Genomic DNA, 23,264 nt, shown 5'->3' with positions numbered 1-23,264 from the left:
TGCTCTGCACGCAGTTAGCGCTCAATAAATACGATTGAATGAATATGTTTGTACATATTTATTACTCTATTTTACTTGTACATATTTATTCTATTTTATTTTGTTCATATGTTTTGTTTTGTTGTCTGTCTCCCCCTTCTAGACTGTGAGCCCGCTGTTGGGTAGGGACCGTCTCTATATTTCGCCAACCTGTACAACCCAAGCCCTTAGTCCAGTGCTCTGCAGGCAGTAAGCGCTCAATAAATACGATTGAATAAATGAATGAATAGATGTTTGTACATATTTATTACTCTATTTATTTTACTTGTACATATTTACTCTATTTTATTTTGTTCATATGTTTTATTTTGTTCTCTGTCTCCCCCTTCTAGACTGTGAGCCCGCTGTTGGGTAGGGACCGTGTCTATATGTCGCCAACTTGGACTTCCCAAGCACTTAGTACAGTGCTCTGCACACAGTGAGCGCTCAATAAATACGATTGAATGAATATGTTTGTACATGTTTATTACTCTATTCATTTTACTTGTACATATTTATTTTACTTTGTTCATATGTTTTGTTTTGTTGTCTGTCTCCCCCTTCTAGACTGTGAGCCCAATGTTGGGTAGGGACCGTCTATGTTGCCAACTTGTACATCCCAAGCGCTTAGTCCAGTGCTCTGCACGCCGTAAGCGCTCAATAAGTATGATTGAATGAATGAATATGTTTGTACATATTTATTACCGTATTTATTTTACTTGTACATATTTATTTTACTTTGTTCATATGTTTTGTTTTGTTGTCTGTCTCCCCCTTCTAGACTGTGAGCCCAATGTTGGGTAGGGACCATCTCTATATGTTGCCAACTTGGACTTCCCAAGCGCTTAGTACAGTGCTCTGCACACAGTAAGTGCTCAATAAATACGATTGAATGAATGAATATGTTTGTACATGTTTATTACTCTATTCATTTTACTTGTACATATTTATTTTACTTTGTTCATACATTTTGTTCTGTTGTCTGTCTCCCCCTTCTAGACTGTGAGCCCACTGTTCGGTAGGGACCATCTTTATATGTTGGCAACCTGTACATCCCAAGCGCTTAGTACAGTGCTCTGCACGCCGTAAGTGCTCAATAAATACGATTGAATGAATATGTTTGTACATATTTCTAACTCTATTCATTTTACTTGTACATATTTATTTTACTTTGTTCATACGTTTTGTTTTGTTGTCTGTCTCCCCCTTCTAGACTGTGAGCCCAAGGTTGGGTCTCTAATGTCGGCAACTTGTACATCCCAAGTGCTTAGTCCAGTGCTCTCCATGCCGTAAGCACTCAATAAATACGACTGAATGGATGAATGAATGGATGGATGGATGGATGGATGGATGGATGGATGGATGGATGGATGGATGGATGAATGGATGGATGGATGAATGGATGGATGGATGGGTGGATGGATGGATGGATGAATGAATGAAGAATGAATGGATGAATGGATGGATGAATGGATGGATGAATGAATGAAGAATGAATGAATGAATGATGGAGAAGCAGCATGGCACAGTGGAAAGAGCACGGACTTTGGAGTCAGAGGCCATGGGTTCAAATCCCGACTACGCCACATGTCTGCTGTGTGACCTTGGGCAAGCTACTTCACTTCTCTGAGCCTCAGTTCCCCCACCTGTAAAATGGGGACTAAGACTGTGAGCCCCCCCCCCCCCCCCCGTGGAACAACCTGATAATAATAATAATAATAATAATAATAATAATAATAATAATGGCATTTATTAAGCGCTTACTATGTGCAAAGCACTGTTCTAAGCGCTGGGGAGGTTACAAGGTGATCAGGCTGTCCCACAGGGGGCTCACAGTCTTAATCCCCATTTTCCAGATGAGGTCACTGAGGCCCAGAGAAGTGAAGTGACTTGCCCAAAGTCACCCAGCTGACAATTGGAGGAGTTGGGATTCGAACCCCTGACCTCTGACTCCAAAGCCCGGGCTCTTTCCACTGAGCCACGCTGCTTCTCTAGTCACCTAGATCACCTTGTAACTTCCCCAGCACTTAGAACAGCACTTTGCACATAGTAAGTGCTTCACAAATGCCATCATTATTATGAAGGAATGAAGGAATGAATGAATTCACCTTGATCACCTTGTAACCTCCCCAGCGCTTAGAACAGCACTTTGCACATAGTAAGCGCTTCATAAATGCCATCATTATTATGAATGAATGAATGAGTGAATTCACCTTGATCACCTTGTAACCTCCCCAGCGCTTAGAACAGCGCTTTGCATATAGTAAGTGCTTCATAAATGCCATCATTATTATGAAGGAATGAATGAATGAGTGAATTCACCTCGATCACCTTGTAACCTCCGCAGCGTTTAGAACAGCGCTTGGCACATAGTAAGCACTTCATAAATGCCGTCATTATTATGAAGGAATGAATGAATGAATGAATTCACCTTGATCACCTTGTAACCTCCCCAGCGCTTAGAACAGCACTTTGCACATAGTAAGCGCTTCATAAATGCCATCATTATTATGAATGAATGAATGAATGAATTCACCTTGATCACCTTGTAACCTCCCCAGTGCTCAGAAGAGCGCTTTGCACATAGTAAGCGCTTCATAAATGCCATCATTATTATGAAGGTATGAATGAATGAATGAATGAATTCACCTTGATCACCTTGTAACCTCCCCAGCGCTTAGAACAGCGTTTTGCACATAGTAAGTGCTTCATAAATGCCATCATTATTATGAAGGAATGAAGGAATGAAGGAATGAATTCACCTTTATCACCTTGTAACCTCCCCAGCGTTTAGAACAGTGCTTTGCACATAGTAAGCACTTCATAAATGCCATCATTATTATGAATGAATGAATGAATTCACCTTGATCACCTTGTAACCTCCCCAGCGCTTAGAACAGCGCTTGGCACATAGTAAAAGCTTCATAAATGCCATCATTATTAAGAATGAATGAATGAATGAATGAATGCATGAGTGAATGAATTCACCTTGATCACCTTGTAACCTCCCCAGCGCTTAGAACAGCGCTTTGCACATAGTAAGCGCTTCATAAATGCCATCATTATTATGAAGGACTGAATGAATGAATAAATGAGTGAATGAATTCACCTTGATCACCTTGTCACCTCCCCAGCGCTTGGAACAGCGCTTTGCACATAGTAAGCGCTTCATAAATGCCATCATTATTATGAAGGAATGAATGAATGAATGAATGAATGAATGGATTCACCTTGATCACCTTGTACCCTCCCTAGTGCTTAGAACAGTGCTTGGCACATAGTAAGTGCTTCATAAATGCCATCATTATTATGAATGAATGAATAAATGAATGAATGAATTCACCTTGATCACCTTGTAACCTCCCCAGCGCTTAGAACAGCGCTTTGCACATAGTAAGCGCTTCATAAATGCCATCATTATTATGAATGAATGAATGAATTCACCTTGATCACCTTGTAACCTCCCCAGTGCTTAGAACAGCGCTTGGCACATTGTAAGCGCTTCATAAATGCCATCATTATTATGAAGGAATGAAGGAATGAATAAAGGAAGGAATGAAGCAATGAAGGAATGAATGAATGAAGCAATGAAGCAATGAAGGAATGAAGGAATGAATGAAGGAATGAAGGAATGAATGAAGGAATGAATGAATGGATGGATGGATGAATGGATGAATGAATGAATGAATGGATGAATGGATGAATGGATGAATGAATGAATGAATGAATGAATGAATGAATGACGAGGGCTGCGTCCCTCGAGCGCCCTCTAGCCGGCGGAAGTAGCGACTCCACGACATCCGTCGGCCGGAGGAGTGGGGGGAGGGGAAGAAGTCAGGGCCTAATATCGATTAACCCGTTGGCGTCCGGGTCCGTCCGGGCGCCCCGTGCGTGTCCCCTCCCTGCCCTGGCCGACTGCCGCCGCGCCATGAACGCCAACGGCGCGGGCGAGGGCTTCCCGGGCTCCGTCCAGTGTAAGTGCCGTTATGCCGTTCTGCGCGCTCCGGGGCCCGGCCGGCCGGCTCGGCCGGGGGAAGCGGGCCGGGCCGGGGGCCCCGCAACCTGGGTAGCGGTAACGAGCCGCCGAGCCCGGGAACCTGGCTGGGGGCCCGGCGCGCGGGAACCCGGGAACCTGGCTGGGCGGACGAGGCCCGCCTGCCGGCCTGCCGGCCTGCGCGCGCCACGGGGCCCACGGCCCGACATCACCTCACCCTCACCCTCACCTCAGCGGGCCTCCCCGACGGAAAAAAACTATCAGAAGAATAATAAACATTCTATTAAGAATCATAGTGATGCCGTTTATTAAGCGCTTACGTTGTGCAAAGCGCTGTCCTAAGCGCTGGGGAGGTCACAGGGTGACCGGGTGGTCCCACAGGAGGCTCACAGTCTTAATAATCATCATAATGATGCCATTTATTAAGCGCTTACTATGTGCAAAGCGCTGCTTTAAGCTCTGGTGGTCCCACAGGAGGCTCACAGTCAATAATAATCATAATGATGGCATTTATTAAGCACTTACTATGTGCAAAGCGTTGTTTTAAGTGCTAGGGAGGTCGCAAGGTGACCAGGTGGTCCCACAGGAGGCTCACAGTCTTAATAATCATCATAATGATGCCATTTATTAAGCGCTTACTATGTGCGAAGCGCTGTTTTAAGCTCTGGTGGTCCCACAGGAGGCTCACAGTCAATAATAATCATAATGATGGCATTTATTAAGCACTTACTATGTGCAAAGCGTTGTTTTAAGTGCTAGGGAGGTCGCAAGGTGACCAGGTGGTCCCACAGGAGGCTCACAGTCTTAATAATAATAATAATAATGATGGCATTTATTAAGCGCTTACTATGTGCGAAGCGCTGTTTTAAGCTCTGGTGGTCCCACAGGAGGCTCACAGTCAATAATAATCATAATGATCGCATTTATTAAGCACTTACTATGTGCAAAGCGCTGTTTTAAGTGCTAGGGAGGTCGCAAGGTGACCAGGTGGTCCCACAGGAGGCTCACAGTCTTAATAATAATAATAATAATGATGGCATTTATTAAGCGCTTACTATGTGCGAAGCACTGGGGAGGTCACAAGGTGACCAGGTGGTCCCACAGGGGGCTCACAGTCTTAATAATCATCATAATGATGGCATTTATTAAGTGCTTACTATGTGCTAAGCGCAGGGGAGGTCACAAGGTGACCAGGTGGTCCCACAGGAGGCTCACAGTCTTAATCATGATGGCATTTATTATGCACTTACTTTGTGCAAAGTGCTGTTTTAACTGCTGGGGAGGTCACAAGGTGACCAGGTGGGCCCACAGGAGGCTCACAGTCTTAATAATCGTCATAATGATGGCATTTATTAAGTGCTCACTATGTGCAAAGCACTGTTTTAAGCTCTGGGGTCCCAAGGTGACCAGGTGGTCCCACAGGAGGCTGACTGTCTTAATAATCATCATAATGATGGCATTTATTAAGCGCTCACTATGTGCAAACTGCTGTTCTAATTGCTGGGGAGGTCACAAGGTGATCAGGTGGTCCCACAGGGGGCTTAAAATCTTATAATGATGGCATTTATTAAGCGCTTACTATGTGCAAAGCGCTGTTCTAATTGCTGGGGAGGTCACAGGGTGACCAGGTGGTCCCACAGGACGCTCAGTCTTAATAATAATAGCATTTATTAAGCGCTTACTTTGTGGAAAGCACTGTTCTAATTGCTGGGGAGGTCACAAGGTGATCAGCTGGTCCCACAGGAGGCTCACAGTCTTAATAATAATCATAATGATGGCATTTATTAAGCCCTTCCTATGTGCAAAGCACTGTTTTAAGCGCTGGGGAGGTCACAAGGTGACCAGGTGGTCCCACAGGGGGCTCACAGTCTTAATAATAATCATAATGATGGCATTTATTAAGCACTTACTATGTGCAAAGCACTGTTCTAAGCACTGGGGAGGTCACAGGGTGACCAGGTGGGCCCACAGGAGGCTCACAGTCTTAATAATCATTATAATGATGGCACTTAATAAGCGCTTACAATGTGCAAAGCGCTGTTCTAAGCGCTGGGGAGGTCACAAGGTGACCAGGTGGTCCCACAGGAGGCTCACAGTCTTAATAATCATCATAATGATGGCATTTATTAAGTGCTTACTATGTGCCCAGGTGGTCCCACAGGGGGCTCACAGTCTTAATAATAATAATAAGATGCCATTTATTAAGCGCTTACTATGTGCAAAGCGCTGTTTTAAGCTCTGGAGAGGTCACAAGGTGACCAGGTGGTCCCACAGGAGGCTCACAGTCTTAATAATAATCATAATGATGGCATTTATTAAGTGCTTACTATGTGCAAAGCGCTGTTCTAAGCTCTGGTGGTCCCACAGGAGGCTCACAGTCTTAATAATAATAATGATGGCATTTATTAAGTGCTTACTATGTGCAAAGCACTGTTTTAAGCACTGGGAAGGTCACAAGGTGATCAGGTTGTCCCACAGGAGGCTCAGTCTTAATAATGGCATTTATTAAGTGCTTACTATGTGCAAAGCACTGTTTTAAGCGCTGGGCAGGTCACAAGGTGACCAAGTGGTCCCACAGGGGACTCACAGTCTTAATAATAATCATAATGATGGCATTTATTAAGTACTTACTATGTGCAAAGTGCTATTTTAAGCGCTGGGGAGGTCGCAAGGTGACCAGGTGGTCTCACAGGGGGCTCACAGTCTTAATAATCATGATGTCATTTATTAAGTGCTTACGATGTGGAAACTGCTGTTTTAAGCACTGGGGAGGTCACAAGGTGACCAGGTGGTCCCACAGGGGGCTCTCAGTCTTAATAATAATAATAATAATGATGCCATTTATTAAGCGCTTACTATGTGCTAAGCGCTGGGGAGGTCACAAGGTGACCAGGTGGTCCCACAGGGGGCTCACAGTCTTAATAATAATAATGATGCCATTTATTAAGCGCTTACTATGTGCAAAGTGCTGTTTTAAGCGCTGGAGAGGTCACAAGGTGACCAGGTGGTCCCACAGGAGGCTCACAGTCTTAATAATAATCATAATGATGGCATTTATTAAGCACTTACTATGTGCAAAGCGCTGTTCTAAGCTCTGGTGGTCCCACAGGAGGCTCACAGTCCTAATAATAATAATAATAATAATGGCATTTATTAAGCACTTACTATGTGCAAAACACTGTTTTAAGCGCTGGGGAGGTCACACAGTGATCACGTCCCACAGGAGGCTCACAGTCCTAATAATAATAATGATGGCATTTATTAAGCGCTTACTATGTGCAAAGCACTGTTCTAAGCGCTGGGGAGGTCACAAGGTGATCAGGTTGTCCCACAGGGGGCTCACAGTCCTAATAATAATGATGGCATTTATTAAGCGCTTACTATGTGCAAACTGCTGTTCTTAGCGCTGGTGAGGTCACAAGGTGATCAGGTGGTCCCACAGGGGGCTCACAGTCTTAATAATCATCATAATGATGGCATTTATTACCTTACTATGTGTAAAGCACTGTTTTAAGCGCTGGGGAGGTCCCAGGGTGATCAGGTTGTCCCACGGGGGGCTTACAGTCTTAATAATAATAATGGCATTTATCTGCTGTGTGACCTTAGGCAAGTCATTTAACTTCTCTGAGCCTGTTACCTCATCTGTAAAATGGGGATTAAGACTGCGTCCCACAAATGCCATCATTATTATTAAGCGCTTACTACGTGCAAAGCCACTGTTCTAAGCGCTGGGGAGGTCACATGGTGATCAGATTGTCCCACAGAGGGCTCACAGTCTTAATAATAATAATAATGGCATTTATCTGCTGTGTGACCTTGGGCTAGTCACTTCTCTGAGCCTCAGTTACCTGATCTGTAAAATGGGGATTAAGACTGAGTCCCATATGGTGCTTAACAAATGCCATCATTATTATTATTATTATTAAGTGCTTACTATGTGCAAAGCACTGTTCTAAGCGCTGGGGAGGTCACAGAGTGATCAGGTGGTCCCACAGGAGGCTCACAGTCTTATAATAATAATGGCATTTATTAAGTGTTTACTATGTGCAAACTGCTGTTCTAAGCGCTGGGGAGGTCACAAGGTGATCAGGTGGTCCCACAGGGGGCTCACAGTCTTAATAAGAATAATAATGATGATGGCATATATTAAGCGCTTGCTATGTGCAAAGAGCTGTTTTAAGCACTGGGGAGGTCACAAGGTGATCAGGTTGTCCCACAGGGGGCTCACAGTCTTAATAATAATAATGGCATTTATTAAGCACTTACTATGTGCAAAGCGCTGTTCTAAGCACTGGGGAGGTCACAAGGTGATCAGGTTGTCCCACAGGAGGTTCAGTCTTAATAATAATGGCATTTATTAAGCGCTTACTATGTGCAAAGCACTGTTCTAAGCGCTGGGGAGGTCACAAGGTGAGCAGGTTGTCCCACGAGGGGCTCACAGTCTCAATAACACTAATAATGGCATTTATCTGCTGTGTGACCTTGGGCAAGTCACTTGACTTCTCTGAGCCTCAGTCACCTCGTCTGTAAAATAGGGGATTAAGACTGCGAGCCCCATGTGGGACAACCTGATCAACTTGTATCCCCCCCCGGCGCTTCGAACAATCAATCAATCAATCGTATTGATTGAGCGCTTACGGTGTGCAGAGCACTGTACTAAGCGCTTGGGAAGTACAAGTTGGCAACATATAGAGACGGTCCCTACCCACCAGTGGGCTCACAGTCTAAAAGAGCAGTGCTTGGCATATAGTAAGCACTTAAATGCCATCATTATTATTATGATGATGATGATTACTGTTTTTAAGCTCTTACTATGCGCGATAAATATGATTGATTGAATTTCCCTGTCATCCTGCCCAGTTCCAGGAGGAACCACCGTCCTGGTGGAGCTGACTCCCGATATACACATCTGTGGGCTTTGCAAACAGCAGTTCAATAACTTGGACGGCTTTGTTGCCCATAAGCAAAGTGGCTGTCAACTGAGCAGCGCTACCGCAGGCGGCCCCGGTCCGGTCCAGTTCGTAGCCGAGGAAACGGTACCCGCGCCCCCGTCCCACACCACCACGAGGACCATCACCTCGGAGACGCAGACTATCACAGGTATTGCCGAGCGGGTCAGAGTTGGAGGGGGAAGCAGGAGGCGAGCAGCGTGGCCTACGGGAAGGAGCAAGGTCCTGGGAATCGCGAGATCTGGGTTCGAATCCCTGCTCCGCTCCTTGCTGCTGTGCGGGACAAGTCGCCTAACTTCTCGGTGCCTCCGTTACCTCAACTGTAAAATGGGGACTGTGATCCCTAGCTGGGACAAAGGCTGACCTGATTAGCTTGACAGTGCCTGGCACGTACTAAACGCTTGGCAAATACCGTGAAAGAAAAACAAAACCCTCAGCTGAGCGTGTAGTAAAAACTACGCGATGGTGAAGAGATGAAAGGCTGCTGTGTGAGACAAGTCGCCTGGCTTCTCGGTGCCTCCGTTTCTCAACTGTAAAATGGGGACTGTGAACCCTAGCTGGGACAAAGGCTGACCTGATTAGCTTGTATCTACCCCAGCGCTCAGTACAGTGCCTGGCACGTACTAAACGCTTGGCAAATACCATGAAAGAAAAACAAACCCCTCAGCTGAGCGTGTAGTAAAAACTACATGATGGCGAAGAGATGAAAGGCTGCTGTGTGAGACAAGTCGCTTAACTTCTCGGTGCCTCCGTTACCTCAAATGTAAAATGGGGACGGTGAACCCTAGGTGGGACAAAGGCTGACCTGATTAGCTTGTATCTACCCCAGCGCTCAGTACAGTGCCTGGCACATACTAAATGCTTAGCAAATACCATGAAAGAAAAACAAAACCCTCAGCTGAACGTGTAGTAAAAACTACACGATGGTGAAGAGATGAAAGGCTGCTGTGTGAAACAAGTCGCCTGGCTTCTCTGTGCCTCCGTTACCTCAACTGTAAAATGGGGACTGTGAACCCTAGGTGGGACAAAGGCTGACCTGATTAGCCTGTATCTACTCCAGCGCTCAGTACAGTGCCTGGCACCTACTAAACGCTTGGCAAATACCGTGAAAGAAAAACAAAACCCTCAGCTGAGCGTGTAGTAAAAACTAGGTGATGGTGAAGAGATGAAAGGCTGCTGTGTGAGACAAGTCGCCTGACTTCTCTGTGCCTCCGTTACCTCAACTGTAAAATGGGGACTGTGAACCCTAGCTGGGACAAAGGCTGACCTGATTAGCTTGACAGTGCCTGGCCGTACTAAACGCTTGGCAAATACCGTGAAAGAAGTACAAAACCCTCAGCTGAGCGTGTAGTAAAAACTAGGTGATGGTGAAGAGATGAAAGGCTGCTGTGTGAGACAAGTCGCCTGACTTCTCTGTGCCTCCGTTACCTCAATTGTAAAATGGGGATTGTGAACCCTAGCTGGAACAAAGGCTGACCTGATTAGCTTGACAGTGCCTGGCACGTACTAAACGCTTGACAAATGCCATGAAAGAAGTACAAAACCCTCAGCTGAGCGTGTAGTAAAAACTAGGTGATGGTGAAGAGATGAAAGGCTGCTGTGTGAGACAAGTCGCCTGGCTTCTCTGTGCCTCCATTACCTCAACTGTAAAATGGGGACTGTGAACCCTAGCTGGGACAAAGGCTGCCCTGATTAGCTTGACAGTGCCTGGCACGTACTAAACGCTTGGCAAATACCGTGAAAGAAGAACAAAACCCTCAGCTGAGCGTGTAGTAAAAACTAAGTGATGGCGAAGAGATGAAAGGCTGCTGTGTGAGACAAGTTGCCTGACTTCTCTGTGCCTCCGTTACCTCAACTGTAAAATGGGGACTGTGAACCCTAGCTGGGATAAAGGCTGACCTGATTAGTTTGACAGTGCCTGGCACGTACTAAACGCTTGACAAATACCATGAAAGAAGAACAAAACCCTTAGCTGAGCACGTAGTAAAAACTACGTGATGGTGAAGAGATGAAAGGCTGCTGTGTGAGACAAGTCACTTAACTTCTCGGTGCCTTCGTTACCTCAACTGTAAAATGGGGACGGTGAACCCTAGGTGGGACAAAGGCTGACCTGATTAGCTTGTATCTACCTCAGCGCTCAGTACAGTGCCTGGCACGTACTAAACGCTTGGCAAATGCCATGAAAGAAAAACAAAACCCTCAGCTGAGCGTGTAGTAAAAACTAGGTGATGGTGAAGAGATGAAAGGCTGCTGTGTGAGACAAGTCGCCTAACTTCTCTGTGCCTCCGTTACCTCAACTGTAAAATGGGGATTAAGACTGTGAGCCCTAGCTGAGACAAAAGCTGTGTTCAACCTGATTAGCTTGTATCTACCCCAGCGCTCAGTACAGTGCCTGGCACATACTAAACGCTTGACAAATACCATGAAAGAAAAACAAAACCCTCAGCTGAGCGTCTAGTAAAAACTATGTGATTGCAAAGATATGAAAGGGTTTGACTGCATGTCGGGAGTCAAGAACCTCTGCTGACTGTTCATCAAAGATTAGCATGTTTGTAAATGTAAATAATGTAAATAATTTAAATGTAAATAATATGTAAATAATGTGTGTCTGAATTGTGATCTCAGTGTCCTAGCACTGTAGTCTCCCAAGAATAACAGTGATAACTGGGGTATTGGTTAAACATTTACTATGTGCCAAGCACTGTGCTTAAACTTCTAGACTGTGAGCCCGTTGTTGGGTAGGGACCGTCTCTATATGTTGCCAATTTGTACTTCCCAAGCGCTTAGTACAGTGCTCTGCACACAGTAAGCACTCAATAAATATGATTGATTGAATGAATGAATGAAGCCCTGGATTCCCTGGTCCACAGGAATCTTATGTGTTAAGGATATATTTATTTGGGAGGTTGTGGGGGGCGGGCAAGCTTAGGGAGTTTTTGTTTTTGAAGCACTGGGGAAGTGTTTGTCGTATTTTATGGACTGGAGTTATGCTTTCGGGGGAATAGACTCAGTCCTGTGAGGGTAATGATGCTGTATTAGACGTTCCAATATATTTGGCCAGCGAAAGCCAGTCATTTCCTCATCTTGTTAGTTTCTGCCCCAGAATTTGTTTTTGAACACGGTTACCAGACCTACCTGCCCACGGAAAGCAGCGATACCCAGACTGCCACAGTTGTCTCTGTCCCTCCCAAATGTCGCTCTCGGAAGGCCGCGGCCTCGCTTGCCCAGAAGAAACTGAGCTGCTGCTACCCAGGTGGGTAAAACGTTGTGTCTCTATTGCATGAGAATAGTGAAAATAAGTATTCACAAACAGTAGAGCATATGTTTTCCTCTTGAAATGTTCTCCACAGCCAGCCGGCAGGACCTACCAAATAATCACCACTTCCTAACCTCGCTGGATCCGACGCTATCTTCCTTAGCTCATAACGAAAGTAACTGTAGCATTCGTTAAGTACTTACTATGTACCAAGCACTGTATTAAGCACCGGGGTAGATACAAGATAATCAGGTCAGACAGTCCCCGTCCCCCATGGGCCTCACAGTTGAAGTAGGAAGAAGAAAACAGGTATTGAAGCCCCATTCTACAGATGAGAAAATTGAGGCCCAGAAAAAATTAAGGAAAATGCACATTGTTGTTGTAGTAGCCGTAGCAACGGTGCTCTGCACACAGTAAGTGCTCGATAAATACGATTGAATGAATTTATTGAGCACTCACTTGGTCTGGTGTAGTGCTCAGGAAACACAGGAAAACACTTCTACCTGCCCACAGGGAGTTTATCTTCTAAGGGGACAGATCAACATAAACATTTTTGCAACTAGAGTGGTCAAAATAAATAAATTGGGTGAATACATGCATACATAGTGACTGCTTATGCCCAATGTCCATGCCATGCAAAAATTGCTTCTTCCGACGTCTCAGCTGGGGTGTTTTTTCAGACAGGCCCACATCACCTGAGAAATGTTCCCTAATCCCCTGAGAGTCTTCTAGACAAAACTCCTAGTGAAAATACCCATTTTGGCTGAAGTGAGTATTTTTAGAACTGAAATTTTTTAAAAAAATTTTGGTCCGTTTTTAGGTTGCCAATTCAAAACAGCCTATGGCATGAAAGATATGGAACGTCACCTGAGAACTCACACAGGTAAATATCTGAATTCCTCGTTATTTTTATTATTTCCAGTATTGGTGTGTTGTATAACAGCATTTGATTCTCTGTGCAGTTATGTAGCGATCCCAGCTCCAAAGTTGATAGAATCCTTCTTTTAATAGATAAAATCAAAGGCTATGATTCAGGAAACTGTTGAACATCTTCATGTGCAGTGTCCTCAAAACTACATTTCTTGAAAGAAGGGGAAATTTGCATGACTTGCTTTCCAAAAGGTTGGCAAGTAATCGATAGTGTTTACTGAACATTTCCTCAGTGCAGAGCACTGTTCCAAGCGCTTGGGAGGGTATTAGGATAAAGTTGATGGATAAGATCCCTTCCCTCAAGGAGCTTATAATATAGCGGTGAAGATAGGCACTAAACTAAATTACAGGCAATAATAAGAATAGTGATGGCATTTGTTAAGCGCTTACTGTGTGCCGAGCACTGTTCTAAGCACTGGGGTGGATACGAGGTCATCAGGTTGTCCCACGTGGGGCTCACAGTCTTTATCCCCATTTTACAGATGAGGGAACTGAGGCCTAGAGAAGTCAAGTGACTTGCCCAAAGTCACACAGCTGATCAGTGGCGGAGCCGGGATTAGAACCCACGACCTCTGACTCCCTGTGCTCTTGCTGCTAAGCCACGCTGGAAGGAGAGGCAACTGAGGATAAAGATACGAATAAGTGTTAGGGAGCAAATGAAGAGAGTAGGTAAGAGTTCAAATGCATAGGTGATGCAGAATTTTGGGGGGAAACGTGATGAGAGATTACTCAAAAAGGCTAGTAGCTGTTCAGAATCAAACATCATCATCATCATCATAATAATAATGGTATTTATTAAGCGCTTACTATGTGCCAAGCACTGTTCTAAGTGCTAAATCATCGTCATCAATGGTATTTGAGTGCCCACTGTGTGCAGAGCACTGTACTCACCACTTAGGAGAGAATACAAGAGAGAAGCAGCGTGGCTCAGTGGAAAGAGCCCGGTCATGGGTTCAAATCCCAGCTCCGCCACTTGTCAGCTGTGTGACTTTGGGCAAGTCACTTCACTTCTCTGGGCCTCAGTGACTTCATCTGTAAAATGGAGATGAAGACTGTGAGCCCCCCCGTGGGACAACCTGATGACCTCGTATCCACCCCAGTGCTTAGAACAGTGCTCGGCACATAGTAAGTGCTTAACAAATGCCATCACTATTCTTATTATTGCCTGTAATTTATTTTAGTGCCTATCTTCACCGCTGTATTATAAGCTCCTTGAGGGAAGGGATCTTATCCATCAACTTTACATAATACTTAGAACAGTGCTCTGCACTGAGGAAATGTTCAGTACAACCTGATCACCTTGTAGCCTCCCCAGCGCTTAGAACAGTGCTTTGCACATAGTAAGCGCTTAATAAATGCCATCATTATCTTTATTATTATTATTAATACAACAGAGTCAATAGACTCTTTCCGTGCCCACAGCGAGTTTACAGTCTAGATGGGGGAAGACAGACATTAAACATGTAAAGGAAGCAAGAAGCGACTGTGACGGTATCATCACCCCCCCGCCTCCCGATCTCCGTTTTAAAATTCCTCTTTTCCTGAAGCCGATGATTTTTTTCTGTCCACTTGAAAAGGCGATAAGCCCCATAAATGCGAAGTGTGCGGCAAGTGCTTCAGCCGGAAAGACAAGCTGAAGATGCACATGCGGTCGCACACGGGCGTGAAGCCCTATAAATGTAAGCACTGTGACTACGCGGCCGCCGACGGCAGCAGCCTGAACAAACATCAGCGAATACACTCCAACGAGCGGCCTTTCAAATGCCAGATCTGTCCCTACGCCAGCCGCAACTCCAGCCAGCTCACCGTGCACCTCAGATCGCACACAGGTACGGCTTTGATCCTCAAGTATCAAAATCTCCAGGCTTTTCCTTTTTAATGGTCACCGATTGACGACGGATGCATTTTTCTCCCCACTCTTCCCCACTAACGCTTTCTCCCACTAAACAGCGGCAGGGCGCTTTTTTTTATTTTTCCCATAGGTTGGATCACCCTAAAATTAACACAAATATTTTTTAAAAAATAGCAAAGTAAGTTTTGCCTAAATTCCTGGACAGGAGTTACTAGAAAAATTATATTTTTTTTTATTGATTTGTTAAACACTTACCGTGGGCCAAGCACTGTGTGAAGTGCTGCCATCAAAGCGAGGTAGGTTGGACACCGTCCCATCCCATTTGGGGCTCATGATCTAAGAAAGAGGGGATACGGTTGAATCCCCATTTCACAGATAAGGAAACCGAGGCACAGAAGAATTACGCGACTTGCCCAAAGTCACACAGCAGACAAGTAGCGGAGTTGGGATCGGATCGTAGGTTCTCTGACCCCCCAGGCCTATGTTCTTTCCACCGGGCAATGCTGCTTTTCTAGTGCTAGAAAAGTTAGAAATGTTAAATCATGCATGTATAATCATTAAGCACTCAGTGGATGTCAAACAGGTTGACTATCTCACAGTAAGCGCTCAATAAATACGATTGAATGAATGGATGAATGACTATCATCATTATTATTATCCAAAGCAATATTTACCGACACTGCTGTGCGCAGCATGTTCAAATTGAAATACCATCCCTGCCTCGAGGTGCTTACAATCTAAAGAATTAACCTAGATTTTGCTTCATTTTATATACTTAGGAGACTTGTGCATATACAGCTTTTTTGCCCATTTTCACAAACCCTTGTTTTAAAATTAGCCACATAATAAAACAAGTCAATTAATCTGGAGCGAGTTAGACTAAGCTCAAAACTGTAAACTCACCCTCTAGACGGTAAGCTTATTGTGGGCAGGAAAGGTCTGTTATCTTGTAGTTTCCCAAGCGTTTATTACTGTGCTTTGCACACGGTAAGTTCTCAATAAAAATGATTGACTGACTGAATGTAGTTCACCTGAAACAAATGAATTGTTTTTCTCCGTTACATGGATATGCAGCTCTCAAATTGCATATGTAGCCTTAATAAAACAGCTAAAAATTCAGTGGCTGGGTTTCTACCTTCAACTCTTTAGAATCCCCCTGAGATTGAGCAATAAACACTGCATCTTTATTCAGAGAAATCGGAATGAAAGACAAGCTGTGTATTTCAATAATTTTTAAAAACACCATCTGATTAGCACAGCGTGAAATAACTTGATTCAGAAGTGTGCCGCAAAATCAGTATCAACTCCACCAACAAATTATGCAAAATTATACATCCCTTTGAAACATTAATTAGTAAAGTGGTAAATTATCCATAGACTGCAGTTGATTATTAAGATGAACAATGTACTGAGTACGTTCAGAAATTGTATTTTAACTTGGAGTATCTAGAAACTCTTCTTAATCTTCCATCCGGGTGCCCAACTTGGCGTAATGACAAAGCAGTTGATCATTCTGACTTGTGGGGGGCGGGGGGGTGAAGGAAAAATGACCTTTTCTTTGGGTACCAGAGTGCCTGGAATGTCGGGAAGTGTTTTACGGCTTGTGCTGGGAGAAGTGCCTTGCGAGTTTATAAGGGTGCTGTAATTGATTGCCCAGATCCTCCAAGAAGCCTTCACCGACTAAACCCTCCTCTCCTTCACCCATTCGTTCATTTTTATTGAGCACTTACTGTGTGCAGTGCTTGGGAAAGTACAGTACGACAATAAGCAGTGACATTCCCCCCCCATCTTACCTCCTTCCCTTCCCCACAGCACCTGTATATATGTATATATGTTTGTACATATTTCTCTATTTATTTATTTATTTTACTTGTACATATCTATTCTATTTAGTTTATTTTGTTGGTATGTTTGGTTTTGTTCTCTGTCTCCCCCTTTTAGACTGTGAGCCCACTGTTGGGTAGGGACTGTCTCTATATGTTGCCAATTTGTACTTCCCAAGCCCTTAGTACAGTGCTCTGCACATAGTAAGCGCTCAATAAATACGATTGATCATCATCATCATCAGTCGTCATCAATTGATGATGATGATGATTCCCTGCCCACAACAAGCTTGCACCCTCCTCTTCTCCCACCCGCTTCTGCATCTTAGGGAAGTGACTTGGTGGAAAGAGCCCGGGCTTGGGAGTCGGAGGTCGTGGGTTCTAATCCCGGCTCCGCCACTTATCAGCCGCGTGACTTTGGGAAAGTCACTTCATTCGTTCATTCAATCGTATTTATTGAGCGCTTACTGTGTGCAGGGCACTGGACTAAGCGCTTGGGAAGTACAAGTTGGCGACATATAGAGACGGTCCCTACCCCTATACGGGGAGACAGACAACAAAATAAGGAGACAGGCAGCGATAGCTCGCTGCTCCTTCTGGAGGAACACAGGGCGACAGGGTGGGTAGACAGGCTCCCCGCCCTTCTCACGAGCCGGGACACTGTCCGTCATGTCTCCCCCGGCGGCGACGCTTTCCTCCCCACGCCTCTAATTCCCCGCCGGCGCGCTAGCCAAGCTCCCCAGCGAGAGCCCACGCTTCGGCAGACGAGCGACATGGCCCAGAGGATGGAGCGCGGGGCAGTGAGACAGCTGAGCCGCGGCGGAGCAGGGATTAGAACTCGGGTCCTTCACCCTCATTCATTCATTCGCATTTATTGAGTGCTTACTGGGGGCAGAACACTGTACTAAGCTGCTGTGGCTCAGTGGGAAGGACCTGGGCTTTGGAGTCAGAGATCATGCGTTCAAATCCCGGCTCCGCCAATTATCAGCTGGGTGACCTTGGGAAAGTCACTCCGCTTCCCTGTGCCTCAGTTACCTCATCTGGAAAATGGGGATTAAAACTGTGAGCCCGTCGTGGGACAATCTGATCACCTTGTAACCTCCCCAGCGCTTAGAACTGTGCTCTGCACGTAGCAAGCGCTTAACAAATACCAACATTACTTCACTTCTCTGTGCCTCAGTTACCTCGTCTGTCAAATGGGGATTAAGACTGTGAGCCCCACATGGGACAACCTGATTACCTTGTATTCATTCATTCATTCAATCAATCGTATTTCTTGAGCGCTTACTGTGCGCAGAGCACTGTACTAAGCGCTTGGGAAGTACAAGTCGGTAGAACAGTGCTTGGGACATGGTAAGCGCTTAACTAATACCATCATCACCATCATCATCTCCCCAACTTGTTATCGTCATTCATCCTCCCTCCCATCCCCCTAGCACATGCGTGTATATCTGCAATTTATTTCTTTATGTATGTATATTAATACATACATATGTATGTATATTAATACATATTAATGTATATTAATGTCCATCTCCCCCTCTAAACCGTGAGCCCATCCGCCAAGCTAGCTCTCTTCCTCCCTTCAAGGCCCTACTGAGAGCTCACCTCCTCCAGGAGGCCTTCCCAGACTGAGCCCCTTCCTTCCTCTCCCCCTCGCCCCCCTCCATCCCCCCTTCTTACCTCCTTCCCTTCTCCGCAGCACCTGTATATGTGTTTGTACATATTTATTACTCTATTTTACTTGTACATATCTATTCTATTTATTTTATTTTGTTAGTATGTTTGGTTTTGTTCTCTGTTTCCCCCTTTTAGACTGTGAGCCCACTGTTGGGTAGGGACTGTCTCTATAGGTTGCCAATTTGTACTTCCCAAGCGCTTAGTACAGTGCTCTGCACATAGTAAGCGCTCAATAAATACGATTGATGATGATGATGATGATGATGATGAGCTCACTGTGGGCAGGGAACGCGTCTGTTTGTTGTTATATGCTACTCTCCCAAGCGCTCAGTACAGCGCCGTGCCCACAATAAGCGCTCAGTAAACACGATGGAATGACCCGCCGCTGTCTTTATCAGGGGATGCCCCCTTCCAGTGCCAGATGTGCAGCGCCAAGTTCAAAATCAACTCGGACTTGAAGAGGCACCTGCGTGTCCACTCGGGCGAGAAACCGTACAAGTGTGAGTTCTGCGACGTGCGCTGTGCCATGAAAGGGAACCTCAAGTCCCACGTCCGCATCAGGCACGGCTCGGAAAACAGCTTCAAGTGCCCGGAGTGCGACTTCCAGTGTGGGAACAAGACGAGCCTCCGGCTCCACGCCCGCGCCCACCAGCCCGAGCAGCCGGTCAAGTGCGCGCAGTGCAGCTACTCCTGCTCCAACAAGGCGGCCCTCAAGGTGCACGAGCGCATCCACTGCAAAGACCGACCTTTCAAGTGCGAGTTCTGCAGCTTCGCCACCAAACAGCGGAGCAACCTGACCACCCACGTGAAGAAAGCGCACGGCGACCCCGTCAAGCCCAAGGAGCGGTCCCCGGAGAGGAAAGGAGGCGCGGCGGGAGGAGGAGGGGGAGGCAGGCCGCCGCCGGCCGGCTCCCGCCAAGTGGCCAGACTCGACGCCAAGAAGGCTTTCCGGTGCGACTTCTGCGAGGCTTCGTTTGTGCGGGAAGACTCCCTCCGCAGCCACAGGAAGCAGCACGGTGAGTACGGCTTGTCCAGAAACGCGGAACTGGCGGTTCTGCAGCTTCAGGTGGACCCCGGCAGGCAGGCCACCGCTCCTTTCGCCGTCGGTCACGTCCAGGTGCCCCTTCAGCCCGGCCAGATTTCCCAGTTCGGTGAAGGCGGGGTCAAAATCATCGTCGGCCATCAGGTGCCTCAGGGCGATACCATCGTCCAAGCGGCTTCGGTCAACGTCGCCTCCGCCGCCCCGGCCGCCCCCAACCCGGATGACCTCCCCGCCAGCAGCCGGCTGCAGATATTAAGGCAGGTCAGCCTGGTCACCCCGCCGCAGGCTCCGAACGACGCCGGCGCCATGGGCCAGTCCACGGTTCTTCTGGCCACCAACGACCAGGCGGACGGCGCCGCTCTGCACCAAACTCTCATCTCCGTCCCTCCGGGGGGGACTCACGAATCCCCCGCCAACCAGACTTTCATCACCAGCTCGGGCATTAGCTGCTCCGACTTAGAAGGTCTCAATGCCTTAATACAGGAAGGCACCACTGAAGTGACCGTGGTCAGTGACGGAAGCCAAAATATCACCGTGTCAACCACAACTCCCCCTCCTATATTTTCCTCACCCTCCCACCCAGAATTACCCAAACAAACTTACTCCATCGTTCAGAGCGGGGCTCATTCCGCTTTGCTGTGTCCTGCAGATGCCATACCGGATTAGTTGTCTAAAAAAAAAGTTGCTTTTCCCCCCTCAGAATAGCACCCCCGTCACGATTAAAAATAAGTGGAAATATTTGTCAAGTTTCTGTTTTGTAACTTTTGAAGAGTTCAGCGTAGAGTCCTTGAATGAGAATTTTTTTACATGGTGATAACCTGTGAAAATACCAATTAATTGTCATTTTACAGTCATTACCAAAATGCTGCCTATTGGAAGGGAAATGAATTAAAAATAGACTGAACAGTAGTGAATGCAAAAACTGCATTCGTGTGTATTTTTTATTTTTTTCAGTTTCCAGATTCCATCGTTCGGAGCGGGGCTCATTCTGCTTTGCTGTGTCCTGCAGATGCCATACCGGATTAGTTGTTAAAAAAAAAAAGTTGCTTTTCCCCCTCAGAATAACACCCCTGTCACGATTAAAAATTAGTGGAAATATTTGTCAATTTTCTTTTTTGTAACTTTTGAAGAGTTCAGCGTAGACTCCTTGAATGCAGAATAAATGATCATTTCATAGTATGAGAATTTTTTTACATGGTGATAACCTTTGAAAATACCAATTAATTGTCATTTTACAGTCATTACCAAAATGCTGCCTATTGGAAGGGAAATGAATTAAAAATAGACTGAACAATAGTGAATGCAAACGCTGTATTTGTGTGTATTTTTTATTTTTGCAGTTTCCAGATTCCATCGTTCAGAGCGGGGCTCATTCCGCTTTGCTGTGTCCTGCAGATGCCATACCAGATTAGTTGTTAAAAAAAAAATTGCTTTTCCCCCTCAGAATAGCACCCCCGTCACGATAAAAACTAAGTTTAAGTATTTGTCAATTTTCTTTTTTGTAACTTTTGAAGAGTTCAGCGTAGACTCCTTGAATGCAGAATAAATGATCATTTCATAGTATGAGAATTTTTTTACATGGTGATAGCCTGTGAAAATACCAATTAATTGTCATTTTACAGTCATTACCAAAATGCTGCCTATTGGAAGGGAAATGAATTAAAAATAGACTGAACAATAGTGAATGCAAAAACTGTATTCGTGTGTATTTTTTATTTTTTTCAGTTTCCAGATCAATCGGTGGTACTTATTGAATGCTTACTATGTTCAGAGCACTGTTCTAAGCGCTTGAGAGAATACAGTGCAACACAATTAGCAGACACTTTCCCTGCCCATAACGAGCTTACAGTCTAGAGGGGGAGACAGACATTGATATGAATAGATAAGTAATTTAATTTAAATTTATAATTGAAAGATATGTATATAAGTGGTGTGGGGTTGGTGTAAATTCAGATGTCCAAATATCCAGTTCCTGATCAAGATACCAATCTCTCTCTCTGGTGTAGTACATGATCTCTGCCGTATTTTTTTGGTATAGTAATAATAATTATGGTATTTTTTAAGCGCTTACTATATGCCAAGCGCTCTGGCACTGTATCTGTTCAGTGCTTACAGTGTGCCAAGCGCTGTTCTAAGTGCAGGGTAGATACAAGAAAATCAATCAATCGTATTTACTGAGCGCTTACTGTGTGCAGAGCACTGTACTAAGCACTTGGGAAGTACATGTTGGCAACATATAAAATGAGACCAGACACAGCCCCTGGTCCCAGGTGGGATTCACAGTCTAAATATGAAGGAGGAGAGAAGCAGCATAGAGAACTGGCCTGGAGGTCCTGTATTCTAATCCTGGCTCCACCACACGTTTTCCATCTGGCTTTGGGCAAGTCACTTCACCTCTCAGTGCCTCAGTAACCTCATCTGTAAAATGGGGTTTGAGACTGTGAGCCCCACATGGGACGGAGACTGTGTCCAACCCGACTTGCTTGTATCCACCCCGGCGCTTACTACAGTGCTTGGCACATAGTAAGTGCGTGACAAATACTATTATTTTTAGGAGAACAGGTAATGAATCCCCATTTTGCAGTTGAGGAAACTTAGGCACAGAAAAGTCAAGTGACTTTTAGACTGTGAGCCCACTGTTGGGTAGGGACTGTCTCTATATGTTGCCAACTTGTACTTCCCAAGCGCTTAGTACAGTGCTCTGCACACAGTAAGTGCTCAATAAATATGATTGATTGATTGATTGATTACCCAAGGTCACCCAGCAGGCAAGTGGTGGAGCCAGGATTAAAACTCAGGTCCTCTGGTTTCCAGGCCCATGCTTTATCCAGTACCTGTTTCCTGCTGCTTATCGTTAAGTGGGAGAGACAAACACTATTTATTCTATTTATTTTGTTGTCTGTCTCCCCCTTCTAGACTGTGAACCCGCTGTTGGGTAGGGACCGTCTCTATATGTCGCCAACTTGTACTTCCCAAGCGCTTAGTACCGTGCCCGGCACACAGTAAGCGTTCAGTAAATGCGATCGGATGAATGAATGAATGAACTAAAATAAATTACAAGAAGGGAGAAGCAAGATGTGTATCTAAATGCAGCTGGAGAGGGGAAGTGGGGTGCTTAGGTGACACAGAAGTAGCAGTAGGTGGGGGATATAGGATGGGGAAATGAGAGATTTATCAGGGAGGGCCTCCCCTGGAGGAAATGGGATTCACTCTCCCCACCTTCAATGCCTTATCTCCATCAAAGCACACCTCCAAGAGGTCTTCCCCAACTGAGCCCTCATTTCCTCTTGTGCCTCCCCTCCATGCACATATCCATAATTTATTTCATTCATTCATTCAATCATATTTATTGAGCACTTACCGTACGTAGAGCACTGTACCAAGCGCTTGGAAAGTACAATTCAGCCGTAGAGACAATCCCTGCCCACACCAGGCTAACAGGCTTATATTAAATCAATCAATCAATCAGTCATATTTATTGAGCGCTTACTGTGTGCAGAGCACTGTACTAAGCGCTTGGGAAGTACAAGTTGGCAACATATAGAGACTGTCCCTACCCAACAGTGGGCTCACAGTCTAGAAGGGGGAGACACAGAACAAAACCAAACGTATTAACAAAATAAAATAAATAGAATAGATATGTATAAGTAAAATAAATAGAGTAATAAATATGTACAAACATATATACATATATACAGGTGCTGTGGGGAAGGGAAGGAG

General features: G+C 45.4%; 1 protein-coding gene across 1 annotated transcript; it reads left to right on the top strand.

The window, feature by feature from the left end:
* The first annotated feature begins 3,886 nt into the window (after positions 1-3,886).
* ZFP64 (ZFP64 zinc finger protein) lies at positions 3,887-20,592 on the top strand. Its single transcript, XM_038750412.1, has 6 exons — positions 3,887-3,992; positions 8,873-9,112; positions 12,053-12,214; positions 13,038-13,100; positions 14,725-14,976; positions 18,901-20,592. The coding sequence occupies exons 1-6, from the start codon at positions 3,947-3,949 to the stop codon at positions 20,208-20,210; spliced, it is 2,073 nt and encodes a 690-aa protein (XP_038606340.1). The 5' UTR covers positions 3,887-3,946; the 3' UTR covers positions 20,211-20,592.
* The last annotated feature ends 2,672 nt before the right edge of the window (positions 20,593-23,264 follow it).

Source organism: Tachyglossus aculeatus, chromosome 8 (assembly GCF_015852505.1).
Source record: "Tachyglossus aculeatus isolate mTacAcu1 chromosome 8, mTacAcu1.pri, whole genome shotgun sequence".
Classification (NCBI taxonomy): Eukaryota; Metazoa; Chordata; class Mammalia; order Monotremata; family Tachyglossidae; genus Tachyglossus; species Tachyglossus aculeatus.
The sequence above is the reverse complement of the archived record's forward strand: the minus strand, read 5'-3'. Positions and strand labels throughout refer to the sequence as shown.

Coding starts and splice junctions, on each gene's coding strand:
- ZFP64 (XM_038750412.1), top strand. CDS start 3,947: ATGAACGCCAACGGCGCGGGCGAGGGCTTCCCGGGCTCCGTCCAGT. Junction 3,993..8,872: donor CTTCCCGGGCTCCGTCCAGT/GTAAGTGCCGTT, acceptor CATCCTGCCCAG/TTCCAGGAGGAACCACCGTC. Junction 14,977..18,900: donor GCACCTCAGATCGCACACAG/GTACGGCTTTGA, acceptor TGTCTTTATCAG/GGGATGCCCCCTTCCAGTGC.